The sequence below is a fragment of the Acomys russatus genome, chromosome 11 (genome assembly GCF_903995435.1).
Source record: "Acomys russatus chromosome 11, mAcoRus1.1, whole genome shotgun sequence".
NCBI classification, from domain to species: domain Eukaryota; kingdom Metazoa; phylum Chordata; class Mammalia; order Rodentia; family Muridae; genus Acomys; species Acomys russatus.
This window is the reverse complement of record NC_067147.1, coordinates 61,216,976-61,235,676: the sequence shown is the minus strand read 5'-3', so window position 1 is coordinate 61,235,676 and position 18,701 is coordinate 61,216,976. Positions and strand designations below refer to the sequence as shown.

At 49.7% G+C, this 18,701-nt stretch overlaps 1 protein-coding gene across 1 annotated transcript; it reads left to right on the top strand.

Moving 5' to 3' along the window:
• Positions 1-2,118: 2,118 nt before the first annotated feature.
• Positions 2,119-16,894, top strand: LOC127195924 (HLA class II histocompatibility antigen, DR beta 4 chain-like). Its single transcript, XM_051153559.1, has 3 exons — positions 2,119-2,225; positions 13,699-13,965; positions 16,504-16,894. The coding sequence occupies exons 1-3, from the start codon at positions 2,126-2,128 to the stop codon at positions 16,866-16,868; spliced, it is 732 nt and encodes a 243-aa protein (XP_051009516.1). The 5' UTR covers positions 2,119-2,125; the 3' UTR covers positions 16,869-16,894.
• Positions 16,895-18,701: the final 1,807 nt, after the last annotated feature.

Below are 18,701 nucleotides of genomic sequence, written 5' to 3'. Positions count from 1 at the left end.
AGGGACAAATTCAGTTTAATACATTACTTAATTAGAATATTTTTCTGAATTAGATTCAATTTGAAAACACTGCCTGTAATCAGAACAGACACAGTCGCTGAGGCACACAGAAGGGATGTCCGTGAGTGGCTGTGTCAGAGGAGGGAGATGCTGCTGTGTCCTTGTAGCAGTGAGGGTGAGAACACAGTGAGGTGATGTGCTGAGGCCACAAGCTCTGTCCTTTGCTCCATGGAGCAGCTGGCTGGGAAGAGGAAGGCTCTGGCACTGGATGGGAATCTGGAAGCTTCTGCTGTGGGCGCCACCTGATGAGCCAGAGTCTGGACACCTGAGCTCTGTCCTCCACACAGGGGCGCACACATTGAATAAAACTTGAGTTAGTGTCCACAGCTCATTCAAATTGATCCAAGAAAGGAGCCAAGCAAAACTGACTTTCCAAAGTCAATGTACTGATAGGTGATTTCCTGAGGGAAATGTGTTTCCTGGAGAAAGTTTATAGGAAACAAACGTCTGAGGAGCAGGGAGACGGCTCGGGGTGGAAGCACTTGCTTCCCGAAGTCCACACAAAGTTGGAAGATGCAACTATGAGAGGCTGTTCTCTGACCCCTTCACACAAGCAATGACCCACATGCAATTAGGTAAACAGACAGAAACACACACACACACACACACACACACACACACACACACACCTGGGTCAAATCCCTATCCCACCAGCCATGGCTTCTCCAGCTAACCTGTGGAGTGGCCTCCTTCCTTCCTCTCTTCCTTCATGCTCTCCTCTCATCGCTTCAGGTCTCTCTCCCAAACCTTAGCCATGCCTATCGCATTTGCCCTGTCAGGGTGTGTTGGCTTTTTATTGGTCAGACAGGAACAAGGTTTCAGGCAAAGTCACACACACATCGGGGTCCGTGAGCCTGCTCATTTGGGCAGCAACCAGACCAACCCCTGCACAAAGTGTCAGTCTACAGAACCAGAAAACATCCTTGCCAAGTATCCATCTGACAGACAGGTATACCTAACACCTATAAAGATCTTAAAAAAGGCTAAACGTGAGGAGAAATGGATGAAGAGGTCAGAAAATGATGACGGATCTCTGCAGGGAGCTACCAAAGGCGAAACACTAATGTCCGAGAAACACTTAAAGCATCCAACATCCTTGTTTATTTTGGTTTTCATTTACTGTGTGTGGTTGTATGTGTGTGTGTCTTGGGTTTTGTTAGAGAAAGATGAGAGACAGACAGACAGACAGACAGAGACACAGACAGAGACAGAGAGACAGAGACAGAGAGCATAAAGTTGTGTGAGGAGGGAGGTGGGAAGGAATATATATTCTATGAAGGCATTTTTAAAATTTTAAAAAGAAAGCCCTTGGAATAGTTCTGAGCACAAAGGTAGGTGCTCAAAAGCTCGGTCGGTGAATTCCAGTGATGGTCACTCCCTACAGCCTAGCACATTCTGCCCCAGGAACTAACAAGACAGACGAAAAGCGGCTATCAGAACAGTGAATTCATGCTAGGGTTCCTGTGCTGTGCTGTCTATCAAACTGCATTCTTAGTCTAAGTCGTTGCCTTTAATTAATATAGTGTGTAATCGTTATGCAATGCCAAGTTCATATTTCAGGACTACCATGACTGTGTTTATACACTGCCCTTCACACTTTACACTTAGTGCTTGCGTCACACGCCTCCGTTAGCAAAAACTTCTTATGCCCTTTCTCAGGATAAAGCAGAAGGGGAGTAAATAACGGAGGATTTCCCTCCGCAAACGGGGAATTCACAGTGGGAACCTTATCGGGGACTGGACCCTCTCCGGTTCAGTTATCCGAACGCGGAATGGTGCTGTCAAGGCTGCCCTGAGTCAGAAGAGGCGGCACGGCGGCGGCCACGTGAGTGCTGCAGGCGCAAACCGATCAAAGCTCTACAGCGCTGAGCTGAAGCGGTCTGCTTAACAAGGGAAACTAGAAATTTCAGAAAGACCTTCACACTGCGCCTCTGACCAGCAACTGATGCTGCTGCCCACCGCTGCTGCTGATTGGCTCCTCAGCACAGTGGGCGGAGTCGCCCGCCCTCAGCAGTCAGGCAGGCTGGCCAGCTTCTCGGCCCACCAGCCACTCCTCCCCTACAGCATGGTGTGTCTGTGGCTCCCCAGAGGCCCCTGTGTGGCAGCTGTGATGGTGACGCTGACGGTGCTGAGCCCTCCCGTGGCTTTGGTTAGGAACCATCAAGGTAACTGCTCACCTCAGGTGCTGGGTTGGAGAGGAAGGGGCTTGCTTCATTTTGTCTACAATAGATTTTTTAAAAGCTTTTTATTTAGGGTGGAGCACACTTTTAATCCCAGCGCTCAGGGAGGCAGAGGCAGGTGGATCTCTGTTAGTTCGAGGCCAGCCTGGTCTAAAGAGTGAGTTCCAGGACAGCCAGAGCTGCACAGAGAAACCCTGTCTTGAACCGCGTCCCCAAAAGAACCCCCAGGAAAGCCCCCCAAAATAAAGCTTGTCTTTTTTTTCTTTGAGCACTTTTTAAAAAATTATTTTATGTGTATGTATGCCTGTGTGAGGGTGTCAGATCCCCTGGAACTGGAGATACAGACAGTTGTGAGCTGCCATGTGGGTGCTGGGAATTGAACCCTGGTCCTCTGAAAGAGCAACTGGTGCTCTTAACCACTGAGCCACCTCCCCAGCCCTTTGACCACTTTTTTAAATCATAAAAGTATGAAATTATTTCCATATAAAAGCATCTTGGGTGGTCCTTTGAGGCCTGCGAATGGAATCATCACATGGGTCATGTCCCTTCTCTCCTCCCAAGGCCCCTCAGCCTGATGGCACAGTTCCGAGGGGCCCCTTCCTCCTCATGAGGGCTTGAAAAGATGAAGAAGTCAGGATGCTAAAATAACAACTCTCTAGAACCTCTCTAAAATGTTATGATTGAAGAAAAAAAAAACGAGAAATTTTCTCTGAAGATTTTATGGGCAGCCAAGGAGACCTTGGGGGCTCTGTCCCAGGAGACTGCTGGGCTCTCTCTGGGATCTGTGAGGCTGGAACATCTGGCTATGATGCCAGGGGGATTGAGGGCATTTTCTCTTCTCCCTGAGCCCCAGTGTTTATGAACCCTCACCCCTGGGCTCTCATGAGAAGCACTCGGTGTCGGCTATGTGCTGAAGGGAGCCTGGGGCCAAGATGCCTCCGAGGCAAGGGGCATGGAGGTGTGCTCCGTGGTGCCTGCTGCGGCCCTGACGCCAGCTGCATTCCTGCCTGAGGTTAAAGGGGAGGGTTCAGCTTCAGCTGGCTTCAGACGGGAGACTCTATTTTCATATGTCAGCATATGGCTGGCAGTGTGCACCCGAGCCGGGGTGCAGACAGCGTGAAGGCTGCTGCCATCTCAGGCTTAGAAGCCAGCCAGGAGATGAAGGCCGTTGGTCTGGCAGGGTTTCCCCAAACGTTGTAGGTCCCTTCATCTCACCGTCTGTTATCCATGTGGAGTTGTCGGTCTTTACAGCGTCTGTCTGACCTTTCCCAGGACATGTTGTCATCTTAGGCTGTATAGTGACGTGAAAGAAACACAAGTGTCATATATGTGTGTGTGTGAATGTGTACATTATTTATGTGTATATATTTATTTACGTGTATATGTGAGTGTGTCTGTGTGTGCGCGTGCACATGTGTGAATGCTGATTTCTTGCAGGGGCTAGAATGTACAGTATTCAGGGGCTCACAGCTACTGTGTACATGTTTGCTTCACGATCCCATGCAGGGAAGTACGATAGAAAACTAAGGGAGAGAAGGATGAAGGAGGGACAGAGAGAGAGAGAGAGAGCTGCATTTACAAGTCCACACTGACAGTAATGAACCGACTCCCATGACAAAGTCATTGACCCTTTCATTGAGATAAGGTCACTTCCTAAATGTTCTACGTCTCGTCTGTTCCCGGGGGGAATGCTATTTCCAGCGCACTAACCTTAGAAGTGTGGCATCCACAAACGAGAGTATCGCGACTCCAAATCCATGTCTTTCTTTCATGCAGAATGTGAGGCAATGGTCCCTCAGGTTACCAGGAACCCACCCCCTGTGGCTTTTCTGGCCTCAGCCACCCAGCAGCTTCCTTGTTCACAGATCCATCCACTCACATGGCTCTACTTGGCTTTGCCTTGTGGGGACTTTGTGGTGGCCTTAGACCTGAGGTGCCCAGGTTGCCCCTGGCGATGTCTCTTTGTGGTGGCCCAGCCCTAGCAACAAAACCTGGCTCACTCATCGCGGGGAATGCGTGGAAAGCCCCATGGCCGATGGCCCTTCCTCTCAGTGCAGCTGCAGAGTTAGCAGCGGATTGAGGCCACCAACGTTAACAGCTGTGCGCTGGCTGTTAAGGCACACCCGGGCCTGTGTGCTGTGGACGGGGAGGGCAGGGGCCCTCTCCCAGAAAATGGGGCATCAAGCGAGTCCCTTCCTCTTGGGTCAGGGTTTCTAAGGACACACGAGGTGAGAGCATCAGTCTGGAAATCTGAATTCAGTCAGCAAACAAGAGCCCTGCACCCTCATGGTGGGCAACTGGCTGAGGAGGGCCGTCACACACAGAGAATGAAGGCTTTGCTGCTAACTACAGGTGACCCAGGTGGCAGCTGTGTGCACAGGATGTTTTAACTCTCTCCTAGTTAGGAAGGCACTCAAGGTGTCAGCGGATAGTAGGATGCACTTTGTGGACTTTGGAATTCAGCCCTTGGTGCCAGCATCTTTTTCTGGCTCACAACTGTCTATAATTCCATGCCCAGGAGACTAAGCACCCTATTCTGGCTTCTGTTGGCAAAGAAGTGGTGCACAGACAAACAGGCCCACACCACCTGAATAAAAATAGACCCATAGCATTCAGAAGAAAAGAAAAGGCATGTGTGAGGGCTGAGGTAGTGAAAGCGCACACACCGTCAAACTTGGCACCCTGAGTTTGACCCCTGGCCCCACATGGTGAAGACAGGGAGCTGAAGTTGTCTTCTGACGCCCACACATGTGCCATGGCACACATACATACACGCTAACAAGATACAATAGAAAACAAACAAAAAAGTTTATTTAAATATGTAATTAGTGTAACTTTCTGGGCTACATTGTGTTAATGTGACACTTAAATTGTTAAGATTTATTTTCAACACTGTGTGCGTGTGTGTGTGTGCGTGTGTGTGCGTGTGTGCGTGTGCGTGTGTGCGTGTGTGCGTGTGTGTGCGTGTGTGTGCGCGTGTGTGTGCGTGTGTGTGTGTGCGTGTGTGTGCGTGTGTGTGTGCGTGTGTGTGCGTGTGTGTGTGTGCGTGTGTGTGTGTGCGTGCGTGTGTGTACACACATGTGAATGAAGGTGTCCATAGAATCTAGAAGAAGGGGTTGGGCCCCCTGGAGCTGGCGTTACAGGCAGTTATGAGCAGCCCCCTGATGTAGGTTGATAACCACACACCTGTGTCCTCTGTATAGCAGCCGGCGCTCTTCCCCGCTGAGCTGTCTCTCCGGCTCCTGACGTCAGTGTGTCCGGCAGTGGCTGTCATCAAGCCAGAGTGCTGAGCGCCCGTCTTCCCAGGTGCCGGCCACTTCTGTGTTGGGATCCCTCACTCTTCTCGGTTCACTTGCCACAGTAGTTTCCCCGCCGGCGCATCCGGGTTGCTCCAAGTGAAGGGATCGCATTCCCTCCCTCCGTGGCTAAGGTTCTGCTGTGCGCATGCGCCACTTCCTCTGTCCTCCACCCGTGTGTCGGCATCTCTGCTGACCGCACACCCGCCTTGGTGGCACTGCAGCAGCCAGGGACTCAGGCTTCCCTTGGGTACAAATATCTCATCCTTCGGTTGTTTAGTTTTCTGAGGACTCTCCAGCTGCTCACCAGGATGTCTAGATTAATTCTCACTTCTGACTGTGTAGGATTTTCCCTTCCTATTGATGCTCATCAGAGCTTGTTAACGTCTGCCAAGCCACCCTAAGTGCTGCGGCAACGTCCCATTGTGGTCTGCCCTTTCCTCATGGTGGGTGGCCCTGAGTGTCTCCCAAATGATGCTTGCTGGCCTTACGCACGCGTGTGTGGATGTGTGTGTGTCTGTGTGTGTGTGTCTGTGTGTGTGTGTGTGTCTTCTTCTCCCAAGAGGTGCCTTTTTAGCTCCATCCCCTGCGGTTTGATGGGCTTATTTGGTTTTCTGGTGCTCATATTTTAAAAAAGATTGTTTATGTGCAAGTTTATTATGTACAAGGTCACATGTGTGACCGTGAGCTTGCAATGCCCACAGAGGCCAGGAGGGGGTGGTGGATCCCCTGGACTGTAGTGACAGACGGTTGTGAGCTGCCATGTGGGTGCTGGGAAAAGGTCCTCTGTAAGAGCAGTCAGTGCTCCTAAAGGCTGAGCCACCTCTCCAGTCCCAGATTGGTCTTTAAAGTCCCCTTTCAGCAGCTCATGGTTGCTACAGAAGGTGCTACTGCTGCCTTCTGTGTGCCGATCTTGGTCCTGTAATTTCATTGAGTTTATCAGTTCTAACAGCTTTTGGGAGATTATTTGTTTTTTTTTTTCTTTCCTGTGTATTAAAATCATGGTGTTTGCAAACATGGATAACGTCCTTCCAGTTTGGCTATTTCTGATTTTTTTTTTTTTTTTTTTTTTTTGTTGTTGTTGTTGTTGTTGTTGTTGTTGCTGGTGTTGTTTAGCTTGCAAAGGCTTCGGGTAACGCACTGCACAGGAGCAGTGGGTGTGGACGGCCTGTATCTCACCCGATCCAGGAAGAAATGTCTCTAGCTCCATCCACTCCAAAATTGACTGTGGGTTTTTATATGTTGCCATTATTATTTTGCTGTATGTTCCTTCCACACCTAAGTTTTTGAGTTTTGCTTATCACGAACAGCATGAATTTTGTCAAAAGGTTTGCTTGTGTCTGCCCACAGACCATGCTGTGTTAAGCCTTCGTTTTGCTGGTGTGTTGTTTTGTACTGGCTCACTCACACATACAAACGCCCTTGCATCTGGAAGATGAACACATATGGGCATATGAGTTTTTGATGTGATGTCGAATTTGATTTGCTGGAGTTTTATCGGGGATTTGGCATCTCTATCCATAAAGGCTGTGGCGCTGGCTTATTTGGGGCTGGGTCTTTGCCTATTTATTTCAGGGAATACTGGCCTCACAAGAAATGGTGGGCAAAGCGCTCCTCATTTCAGCTTTCAGAAGGGTCTGACTACAGTTGGGGTTAATTCCTCAAATGTCTCATGAAATCCGGCAGCACCATCACGACCTAAATCTCCTTCTGAGCGAAGCCTGTATTGTTTTTATGTTTCTTCTTGGTTGGTCCCTGTGGGCTGTGTTTGTTCAGGGATTTACCCATCTGCTCCAGGCTTGCAAGTTGCTTGACATAGGCTCCTTCCAGGCAGCGTCTTACAACATTGTATCACGTAGTTAACTGATAATGCCTCTTTTGTAATCTCTAATTTTACTTACTTAGCTTTTCTCGGTTTGTTTCTTGGTTAGCACAGCTAATGGCAGCTTTGCGGATCCAAACAGCTCTTTGCTGCACTAACCTCCTGTCTATCTTACAGATTTAGGAAGTGGTTTGCATCATATTTCTTATCTTGGCAGATTTCAGGGTTTCAGGTCTGGGGTATTCTTGCTTTCCTAACTCCTTGAGATGCACTGGTTTTTGTTGTTGTTTATTAATGTGATGCCATTTTATTTTTAATTAATGCATTTATTACTAAATAGTTTCCTTTAGCCATAAAAAGGATAAATGAGTAAAAATCAACATGGGGCCATTTTCAGAAAACAGTGCAGTCCTAGCAGCTAGAGTAAGCCAGACTCAGGACACAGGCAGCTGTGCAGGGGAAGGGCTGTTCTGGAAAACGGAAAGTTCCAGGAAGAGGCAGGGTGGGCAGGAGAGAAAAACAGGTGTGAACACGGTCGGAGTGCTTGCTACACTTGATCGGAGATGTGTGTGTGAGACTCACCACTTCGCACAGTAAACATACTCAGGTGTGCAACTCTAAAGACACAACGAAAACTCCCCAAAGCTCCCTGTCCTTCAGCTGACACCACAGACGATACGTGGTGCGATTGTCTTTGCTCGCTTCTGGAAAGTTCTTTATTTTCCTTCTTGGTATACAAGTTCTCCTCGGTTGCATGCATTCACCTGTCTTCATGACGTCACTTATCATCTTTTTGTTCCGATGTCAGACTCACTGGAGTCTCTTCTTCTTCATAGCGTCGATAGTTTTTCTGGGTGTAACAGTCTTCGTCAACAGGGAGATTTTTCCTTTCGATGACTTTTCCTATTCTTTTCAGGCCTGTAATGCTTCTTCTAAGAAAGCTGATATATGTCTGGTGGGCACTCACTTCACGTGATTTGATGTTTCTCTGTTGTCGTGGGGTTAGTTCTTTCTGCCCGTCCCCCCACATTGCTCCCTCCCTCCTGGTGGTTCAGCCTCGTTCTTGAGGATGCTGCAGTGACCTGTACTGTCTTGAGCTCCTGATATCGTGAGTATGGTGTGCCTCGGTGGAGGACCATCTTGTCTTGAGCTCCTGATATCTTGAGTATGGTATGCCTCGGTGGAGGACCATCTTGTCTTGTGCTCCTGATATCTTGAGGGTGACATGCCTCGGTGGAGGACCATTTTGGTGATATCTAGTTGGGATTCCTTGAGCTGCTGGTATCTGAACGCATCTTGTAATTGTATAATTATTTTGAACTCCAGTCATTTTACACCCTTCCTTCAACCAGGTCTGCTTATGGAGAACTGTGATTTTAGAGGTGTGCTCTTTCTCTGGCCCATGTGCAGCTAGTGTAACATTGGCTTCTTCCTGTGTTATTGGATTCTGTAATAAGTAAATTTTTTTTCATTTAGATAGGCTTTAGAAAGTCAGTTGATTGAATGTTTGGTGCTTGGTTACAGCAGAAATCAAAAGTGTGCTCAGTGCAGCTTCTTCATCTTTAATTAATGACAATATTATCTCTGTGTGCTGTGCTAACTAATTTTATGTCAACTTGACACAAGCTGGAATCATCTGAGAGAAGGGAACCTCAACTGGAAAAAAAAAGACTGGGCTGTATATAGTTGAGCCTGCAGGGCATTTCCTTAATTAGTGACTGATTGGGGAGGGACAAGACCAGATCAGGACTGATGTTCTGGGTTCCATAGGAAGCTGGCTGAGCAAGGAATTGGGAAGCAAGCCAGTAAGCAGCACCCTCCATGGCCTCTGCATCAGCTCCTGCCTCCAGGTTCCTGCCCTGCTTGAGTTCCTGTCCTGACTTTCTTCAGAGATGAACTCTGGTGTGGAAACTTAAGCCAAATAAACCCTTTTCCTCCCCAAGTTGCTTTGGCCATGGTGTTTCATCGCAGCCATGAAACCATCGGAGATTCATAAGTGTTTACAACTTTACAGTGGGTGTTGGAGTGTGTTCTGAGTCTACTCAGAGTCCAGCCCCGACAGCCATCTTGGTGTAGGATATGAACAGCATTGGCTTGATATCTCAGCCCAGCTACAGGTGACTCCAAGGGATGTGACACCAGCAAGTCCTACCCACCAGGCAGAGCAGCCTTTCCCGAGGACTCTTAGGATGGGTACAGGGGACAACTGGCTCTGTAGGGTGAATGGCTACAGCTGTGGAGCTGTGGTGGGATTCCCCTAGGCCCTGAGAGCTGATCACAGTTGGTCTCATGGTTCTGGGGACTTTGGCCTCAGTAACTGTGACTCTCGATGCGGAACACAGAGGGGGACTTCCCTGTGTGCTTTGACTCGTGGTTACAGTTACCTACACTGGCCGAGTCACCGACCAGATGTCCCTGTAGGTCTGAAAAAACAAGCAGACCAGTATCAGCAGTTTGGGCATCAGAAGCTGTGGTCTGGACTCCTAACGTGTGGAGACTGCCCCTGGGCTACCAAGTCATAGGAAGATAGTGTTTAGGCTTGTGGCATGGTTATCCGTGCTCTGGAGATGTTGGTAGTGGAAGAGACTTTCTTCAAGCCCCCAGGTTAAGCACAGTAGTGTAGAGGCTTGGGGCTTTTCCGCCATCTTGGAACTGTAGGACATGGCTGAGAATGGGAAGACACCTTTAATCCCGGCACTTGAAAGGCAGATCTCCGCGACTTCAAGGCCACCCTGGACTACAGAGTGAGTTCCAGGACAGCCAGGGCTACACAGAGAAACCTTCACAACGACGACGACAACAACAACATCATGTCTGTGGATAAACCTATGGGAGCCGGTACCTATGGGAGCCGGTACCTATGGGAGCCGGTACCTATGGGAGCCGGTAGCGTCGCGTGGAAAGCTGTGCTGAAGACAGAACTTGAGGCACTGTCATCCATCTTTTGGCCTTGGGGACAACTTGAATGGTGCTAAGGATTTTTGCGACAGGAACCATAATACCCTCAAGGCAAGAAAGACTGGGTGACTCTGAGATCAGGGCTGCTGGGAGTCACACTTCTGGGGTTCCCCAACTCTTGATGGACATGTGGGAACAGAGTCAGCACTTTGCAACATCTGTCCAACTCCAGAGGTTGTGGTGGGGAGGGGGGGCCTTTCTGGGCTCTGAAAGGGCAAGTAGGATGGAACTCGGAGTTTGCTACCATGGCAACAACTGGTCCTGAAGGATGCTGAAGGGGCTGTGACTTACAGTGATGTGCATTTCAACCCAAGGCTTCTGCTGGCATGGGAGGGTTGACTGTCAGCCTTTGAAAAAAATGTCCTCTAGCAGAGACTAGGCACCAGCATGCGTGGACCAAAGCAAATCCCTTCTCTACAGCTGAGGAGTCACCATTAGACCACCAAGGTCCCCACCTGTCCTGTGTGAAAGGACTCCCACTCTCCTGCTGTGAGATCTGTGACAGGGTGTGGCAGGTCTTTCCTGCTTACCTTCCCCTTGTAGTGGGGTTTCCCTGCTGCGGTTTGAAGGTGCAATGCCCACCCCCCCACACACACACACAGCTCCCGTGTTCACTCAGCCTCCTGCAGTCGCCTTGTTTTTGAAGTCTGTAGAACCTTTAGGAGGCGGAGCATTTCTGCAGCTGTGTCCCTGGGGAGTGGGCCTTGCATCTCTGTAGCTGGACCACTTCCTGTTGTCTCTGCTTCCTGACCACACAGGCAGTGAAACGCCTGTGCTCTCCCTCTGTGCCTTCCCCAGCGTGACTGTACCCTTTATCCTTCCAAGTCACAAGTCAAAAGAAAATAAAGATAAAAAAACTAAGGACTCCATTAGGCTGTTTCTTACCAGATACTTAGTTACAGCAGCGAGAAGAGACTGATACACACCTCCAGCGGGGCCTGGAGCTTTCTTGTTCTCTAGTGTGGGAGCCTGAAGTCATGGCCTCCAGTGTGCCTAAGTTCTCTGCCACTGGGCTACACCATCCCTGTGTGTTCTCTCTCTCTCTCTCTCTCTCTCTCTCTCTCTCTCTCTCTCTCTCTCTCTCTCTCTCTCTCTCTTTCTTTTTTTAAAGTCTTGAAGCAAGGCGTTGCAAAGTTTTTCAGGGTGACACCAAACACTCTAAAAAAAGACGGGGCAGAACTTGAATTGCCATCTTCCTGCCTCGGCATCCCAAGCATCTGAGACTAAAGACCCATACCACGGTGCTGGGTATAATTCACTTTGTTTCACACACCCCACACCCCACCCCAGCTCTGAGTTACCATGGTGACTTTTTGTTTTGCTTGGAATACCCATCACAGATTGGCTGATGTCCACACTTCTCCCTCAGTTGTTGTCTGTAGCTGGTCTGCTACTTTGTGGGGTTTTCTTTTTCCCACCCTTTATCCCACCCCCATTTCACCCCCTAACACTAGATATGAGAGAAAGAGAGAAAGACAGATACACGGGGCGGGGGGGGGAGATCCCTGAATCTAATTTTTAAAAAAGATTTATTTATTTATTATCGTGTATACAGTGCTCTGCTTGCATGTACTCCTGCAAGCCAGAAGAGGGCACCATATCACATCATAGATGGTTGTGAGCCACCATGTGGTTGCTGGGACTTGAACTCAGGACCTTTAGGAAGAGCAGGCGGAGCTCTTAACCACTGAGCCATCTCTCCAGCCCACTCTAATTTCTTTCCTTTTGTTTCTTTGAGCATGACTACTAACCCGCAGCCAACCCCCCTCAACAACCAACAACCAACAATGTAACCCCCACACTTATTTTAGTTGTATATATTTCTGAAGCGAAGGTCCACAAAAGAAAATTAATGTCTGCCAGTAGAAAAGAATGAAGCTAATGAAAAACCACCCTCCCCCATTGGGGCCCTAGCATTTATATATCCTGTGAGAAGTTTCCCAGAACTCCAAACATCACACAATCACAGAGACCATCTGCAGCTGGCAAAACCACGCTCCTGCTAGAACGCAAAGCAAATCACAGTCAGCAGCCCCGTGTCCCCACACCTGGGATTAAAATGAAAACACTTTCTTAAAATAGTTCTGGTTTTGGTTTTGTTTTTGTTTTCTAAGAAACTAGAATTCCAAAATCGTCACTTCAGTTGCCCTTTAAACGGTTTTCCTTCATCTTCCCAGTTCTTCTCTGAGCTAGAACATGCCTTGTGTTCCGCCATGTTGGCTGGCATCTACGCAGGAAGTTTTGCACAGGGGTAAGGGTTGTGGTACACCAGGACATCACTGCCAGATTTCCACATGCTGCCTGACTCTTTCCTGGCCTGCCATGATGTGCTAGGCGGAGAAGCCACTTGACTCCGCCGTGCGTTTGTTATAAGTGAGAGAGATGGCACCTGCTGTCTGAGGGTGAGAAGCAGACGACACACGTAGGGCAGTGGAAACACTTACCTCTGTGCCAGGTGTGACCGTCCCACCAGTTCATCGGCCCCATTAAAGCTGCTTCTGCCACAGCTGGGGGAGGGTTTCACCCCGGCCCCCTTCTACAGTTTCCTTTTGCTTTCAAAGTCGAGTCTTTGAAGCGGTTGGGATCCCATGACACCTGCAGCCCTGGCCTCCAACCTCCTCAGCCCCACTGTCCTCTGCTTTCTTGAAACCCGTCAACTCTTCCAACTTTTCACAAATGGTATGTATCACCACACTTGCTTCCCTTCCCCTCCCCAGCCTCTTTCTTCTCGCTGACATTGACTTACACATCTCAAGAGCCTCTCCTCAGAGTCCTTCCGTGTCGTGTCACTAATGTCTGCTTTGTTACTCTCTGTAATTAGAATCATGTTTGAATTTTCTCATTCTTGGATGGTTTTCATCTCTCACTTCCACTAATTACAAAAAGGAGAGATTGAATTTTTCCTCTTGGGGTTCCCAGGGGCAGCAAGGCCTGACACAGGGTCAGCTCTCAGGTGTATTTTATAGAATATTCTAGACAGGTGCTATTTAAGGTGAAGACCGTGGCCATGAGAAGAGGCAGGAAGTAGGTGGTGGACAGAGCTGGACAGAGCAGGATGTGCAGGGGTCCCTGCTCTGCATGGCCTTTGTGCTGGCCAGTCTTAACTGCCGGCTTCACACAGCTCCAATTAAATCACCTGGGAAGAGAGCCTTAATGAGGAATTACCTATATCAGGCTGGCATGTCTGCATGTGTGCATATGGGTCTGTCTTGGTTCTTAGAGGCTGCAGAAAGACTCATCCCACTGTGGGTGCACGATTCCTTAGGCTTCCCGAAGAGCGTGAGAGAGGAAGAAGCCAGATGAGCGAGCTAAGGGGCCATGCTCCTGCTCTCTCTCTTTCTCTCTCTCTGCAGTCAGTAATAGAGTGCCCCTGTCCCCCCAGCACATTTTCTGTTGCAGCTGAAGGCTGAGTGCCATTACGTCACTGGGAGGGAGCATCTGTGGAGTGTGACCAGATTCATCTATAACCAGGAAGAGTTTGCCCGCTTTGATAGTAACATTGGCAAGTTCCTGGCAGTGACTGAGCTGGGGCGGGCCATAGCCGAGGACTTGAATAGCCAGAAGGAAGTCCTGGACAATTACCGGGCCTCGGTGGACAGGTGCAGAAACAACTACGACCTTGTTGACATCTTCCTGCTGAGGCTAAAAGGTAAGCACTGGGTTGGATGTGTACAGGTTAAGGTGTGTGTGTGTGTGTGTGTGTGTGTGTGTGTGAGAGAGAGAGAGAGAGAGAGACAGAGAGAGAGAGAGAGAGAGAGAGAGAGAGAGAGAGAGAGAATGTGTGTCTGTGTGTGAGAGAGAGGGAGGGAGGGAAGGAGATGGAGAGAATGTGTGTGTGTGAAACTCAGAGTCACTTTCAATCTTCTTGAGGCTTCTTTTTGGTCAAAAGGTCCTCCAGGGTCTGCAGAGAGCTCAGTGTTTCAGAGCTGTTACTGTTCTTACAGAGGACTAAAGTTCAGTTTCCAGCAGCCATCTTGGGTGCGTCACAAAACTCTATAACTCCAGTAGCCTACTGGCACCCATGAGTACTGCGCGCGTGTGTGCACGCGCACACACACACACACACACACACACACACGCACTAATGTATGCAGATAATTAAAAATAAATGCAAATCTTTTAAAAAGTTCTTCCTTTTTTGTTTGTTTTCTTTCTTAGCATATATATTTTTCACATCATTGAAATCACTAGCGAGTCTGAAGAGATGACTCTGTGGCTAAGAGCACTTGCAGCTCTTTCAGAGGAGCCGAGTTCGGTCTCCAGCATCCACATTAGGTAGCTCACTCACGACTGCCTGTAATGCCAGCTCCAGGGTTTACACCCTCTTCTGGGCTCCACAGACACTGGCACACATGCGACACAGAAACACATAAATAAATAAATAAATAAATAAATAAATAAATAAATAAGAATAAATCCTCAATAGCTGACCTGGAAGCTGGCTTTGGGTCATAATTTTGCTCCTAATGTACTGTGTTGCTGTTTTGTGTCCTTCTGCTAATAATGAGGTAGTGGAGGATGTCCTTTTCAAGTGAGGTGGTTTAACACACCTTCTCTCTGTCAGACCATCATTTTCAGTGCCACCAAGCATTTCATAACAAAACAAATAGACACAAATGTTCAAGAGAGAGAAATTGATTTGTGGGGAGAGGCAGTGGTAATAAAACAGTGAGATGGGGTGGGCAGAATGTGCTTTGTACTTGTGTAAAATTGTCTAGGAACAAGTTTAATTAATAATGTAAAATATGACTATAATTATTTTTTAAAAAAGAATGCCTATCTTTTATTTATAATGCCCATTTCTTTCATTTCTGTGTTTCTGTAGCACGGTTCATATTGGTGAGGAAAGCCTCATTCATTGTCTGCTGCCCCTCTCGCTCCCCTGGCTGCACTGGCTTACCGAATCTCCCATCCACATCCTAACCAGGCCTGATTCTGCTTGGCTTCTTGGAAACATGTGCGTTTTTTTATCTTTAATTATATGCGTGTGTGCATGCGCACATGGCTGCAGTGCTCACAGAGGCCAGCAGAGGGCATCGGATTCCCCTAGAGCTGGGGTCACAGGTGTTGAACCTCCATAAAGGAGCCTGGGTCCTCTGCAGGAGCAGCAATTGCTTTCAACTGCGGAGCCACCCCTCAGCCCCCCTACCTAGCTTCTGAGATGAGGTCGGGCCTGCTCAGGGCAGTGTGGCCCTGTTTATGAAATTACCCTGCTGACACTGTCCTGACCTTTGCCTTGACAATTTCACCAGTTTGGGGTTTCTATTTTTATTTTTCATTGCTTTTTTTTTTTTTTTTAAGAACTTTGACATGTTTATCCATGAGAATCTCTGAAAAATTTGCAGTGCGAGGCAATTAGACCTAGAGAGGAAATGTTTCCTAAGGTGCCTCCTCTAAAATAAATGCCTTGTGGAGACAGGTAGGGTGAAGGATCGGCCAAATCCAAACTCTGGCGATAATGAATCCCAGACCATGGCTGGGCCTCAAGTGTCAGCTCAGGAGGGTACACAGCTGCACAGTGACAGCAACTCTGGTTCTTATTCGATGTATGTTTGCTTTGCAGAGGAGAGAGACATTGGGGGAAGGGAAGGGGAGGGAGAGGGAGGAGGAGAAGGAGAGGGAGGAGGAAAGGGAGGGGGAGGGGAGGGGGAGGGGGAGGAGAATACCGTGTTGTGTGCAGAGATCATAAGACAGCTTGCAGGAGCCATCCTCGCCTTCCACTGTGCGGGAGTTGGGAATTGAACTCAGATCGTCAGGTCCTTTACCTCAGTCCTAGAAGGAGGCTCCTCTACCTGCTGAGCCATCTTGCTGGCCATGGATGTAACGACTCTTTAGCTTTTTCTTGTCTCTGCTCCTGTTTCCCAGCGTAGAACCATTCCCGAGCTATTTCCGGTGTACGTGCATTGAGGTGCTGAACTCGGTATGCCTCCACACCGCTTTCAGCCGTATTCTCAAACTGAAAATATTTCGGTTCAATAATGAGTAATTGTTCCATCTATAAACTAAGAGCTTACTGTTTTCCTCAGGTCCCACAGGCCCTGCTGTCAGGGTTAATTTGAGGGATAGGTTTGGAGGACTGCCTGGATTTCAGCCCGGGCTTCAGCCTGGGTGGATGGGGACACACAGCAGCCTACCAGGAGGACGGCTCCGCCCTCGAGACTCATTTTGACCTCCCTTCCTCCTCCAGTTGAGCCCAAGGTGTCTGTGTACCCTGCAAAGACGCAGCCCCTGGACCACCACAACCTCCTGGTCTGCTCTGTGAATGGCTTCTACCCTGGCCGCGTTGAAGTCAGATGGTTCCGGAACGACCAGGAGGAGAAGACTGGGGTGGTGTCCACGGGCCTGATCCCGGATGGAGACTGGACCTACCAGAGCCTGGTGATGCTGGAGACGGTTCCTCAGAGTGGAGAGGTTTACACCTGCCAGGTGGAGCATCCCAGCCTGAGCAGCCCTGTCACAGTGGAGTGGAGTGAGTGGGAAGTTCCTGACCCTGCGAATCCCCGCCCACCAGGGAGGGGGCGTGGCTCACCCCTGCCAGTCAGCTCTTCCTGACCCTGTGAATCCCCGCCCACCAGGGAGGGGGCGTGGCTCACTCCTGCCAGTCAGCTCTTCCTGACCCTGTGAATCCCCGCCCATCAGGGAGGGGGCGTGGCTCACCCCTGCCAGTCAGCTTTCTCTGACCGCCCCCCGCCGTGAATCCCCGCCCACTATGGAGAGGGCGTGGCTCACCTCTGCCAGTCTGCTTTTCCTGACCCTGTGAATTCCCGCCCACCAGGGAAGGGGTGTGGCTTAATCCACAGTGAAAGAGGAATAGGATTTCTTTACCTAATTCAACATCTACATGCACTGTACTGGCTGATTAAGAAGGGAGCCGTGTGGAAATGTTCCCAAACAGAAAGTCATCGAAAAAGAAAAGATTTAGGTAGATTGGGTGAAGGTCCTGGGCGCCCTCTGCCAGATGTGTCAATGAAGACAGATGTCACGTTACAGCGCAGGGCACGAGCTAGGTTCTCTGGCAAGAACCGGGCCAAAGCGTACCTCTAAGTTTCTGGCCATAGGCCCAGAAAGGAACTGCCCTCCTCCAGGGCAGCAGCTATTAACAATGACGTGGAGCTGCTGGCCGAGGCTTGGCTGGCCGTCTTACAGAAGGTCTATCGGTGGTCAGCCTCAGCAACTTCAGTTCTCTAGGGTGTAGAGGACCCAGTAGGAAGCATGTCCTCCGGGCACACACGCAGAGCTACAGATAAGGTCGCACCAAGGTACTTGTGAGCCCCAGGTGGCTGCCCCAGTTCATGTCAGGAGAAGGTGGTCCCCACACCTGAAAATGTGCAATATGCAAATAAGTCCCGAGACCCGAGAATCCGGGTGGCTGCTGCTACAGATGGCTCTGTCATGAGACAAAACAGAGCAGGACAAAGGGCCACGCTGGCTCTGGGTCACCTTGTACTTGGCTCCTGTGGGTCTTGCTCAGTTCTGCATCTGTGTGTGGCTGATACTCAGGAGGCAGTGCCTCACAAAACGCCTGCAGGTGCCACAGTTAGCTTCTTGGTCTGATAGGCTCCGTCACTGTTGGCTGTAGAGACGGACACAGTGCTCAAGGATAGCGTACTGCTGGCCAGCACGCGTGGCATGGGTCGTGAGCCAGCTAGCTACCAGCTGCCGCCCGCTGTGCTATCAGCCATAACACCACTGGCTTCATTACAGCAACACTTGCTGTTTGCTCTCTCGCCCAGGGCTGCAGCCGCTTTGTAAACACTGAAACATCTTCCCAGGACTTCCCAGTTCCAGCTCCCCCAGGGCTCTGCGCGACAGGGTCCCGAGCAGGGGTGTTGAATTTGAGTTAAAACTTCTGGCTTTCCCTCCTCAGGGGTACAGACTACATCTTTGCGGAGTAAGATGCTAAGCGGAGCCGTGTTCTTTGCGCTGGGTCTGTTCTTCCTTGCAGCGGGGCTGTCCATCTACCTAAGGAATCGGAGAGGTAAGGAGCCTGATGGTGGCTGAGACTCCATCGCGTCTCAGTGGGGAGAGCCATTAATTATCAGGGAGTTGGCAGAAACGGTGACATGACGCAAACTCCAAGCAGCTGCTGAAGTTGACAGCCTGTGGCGGCTAGAGAGAAGCCGGAGCAGCAGCGGCTTTCAGATAAGAAAAAGGACGGGCTGAGAAATGCATAGGAGAAGGAAGAGCCGCTGGGCAGTGCCAGGGTCTGGCCAGCAGTTTGTGCTGAGCCTTGTTCCCGCCCTCACTGAAGCAGCACTGACTCTGGCGTGAGAAGTTCCGCTCTGCTCACTGCCGCGCTGTCAGGAGAGGCCTTGGGTGGTCAGAGAAGCCCCTACAGAGTTAGGTCTGGACACACACTGTCCCCTGTGCTCTGCAGGACTCCTG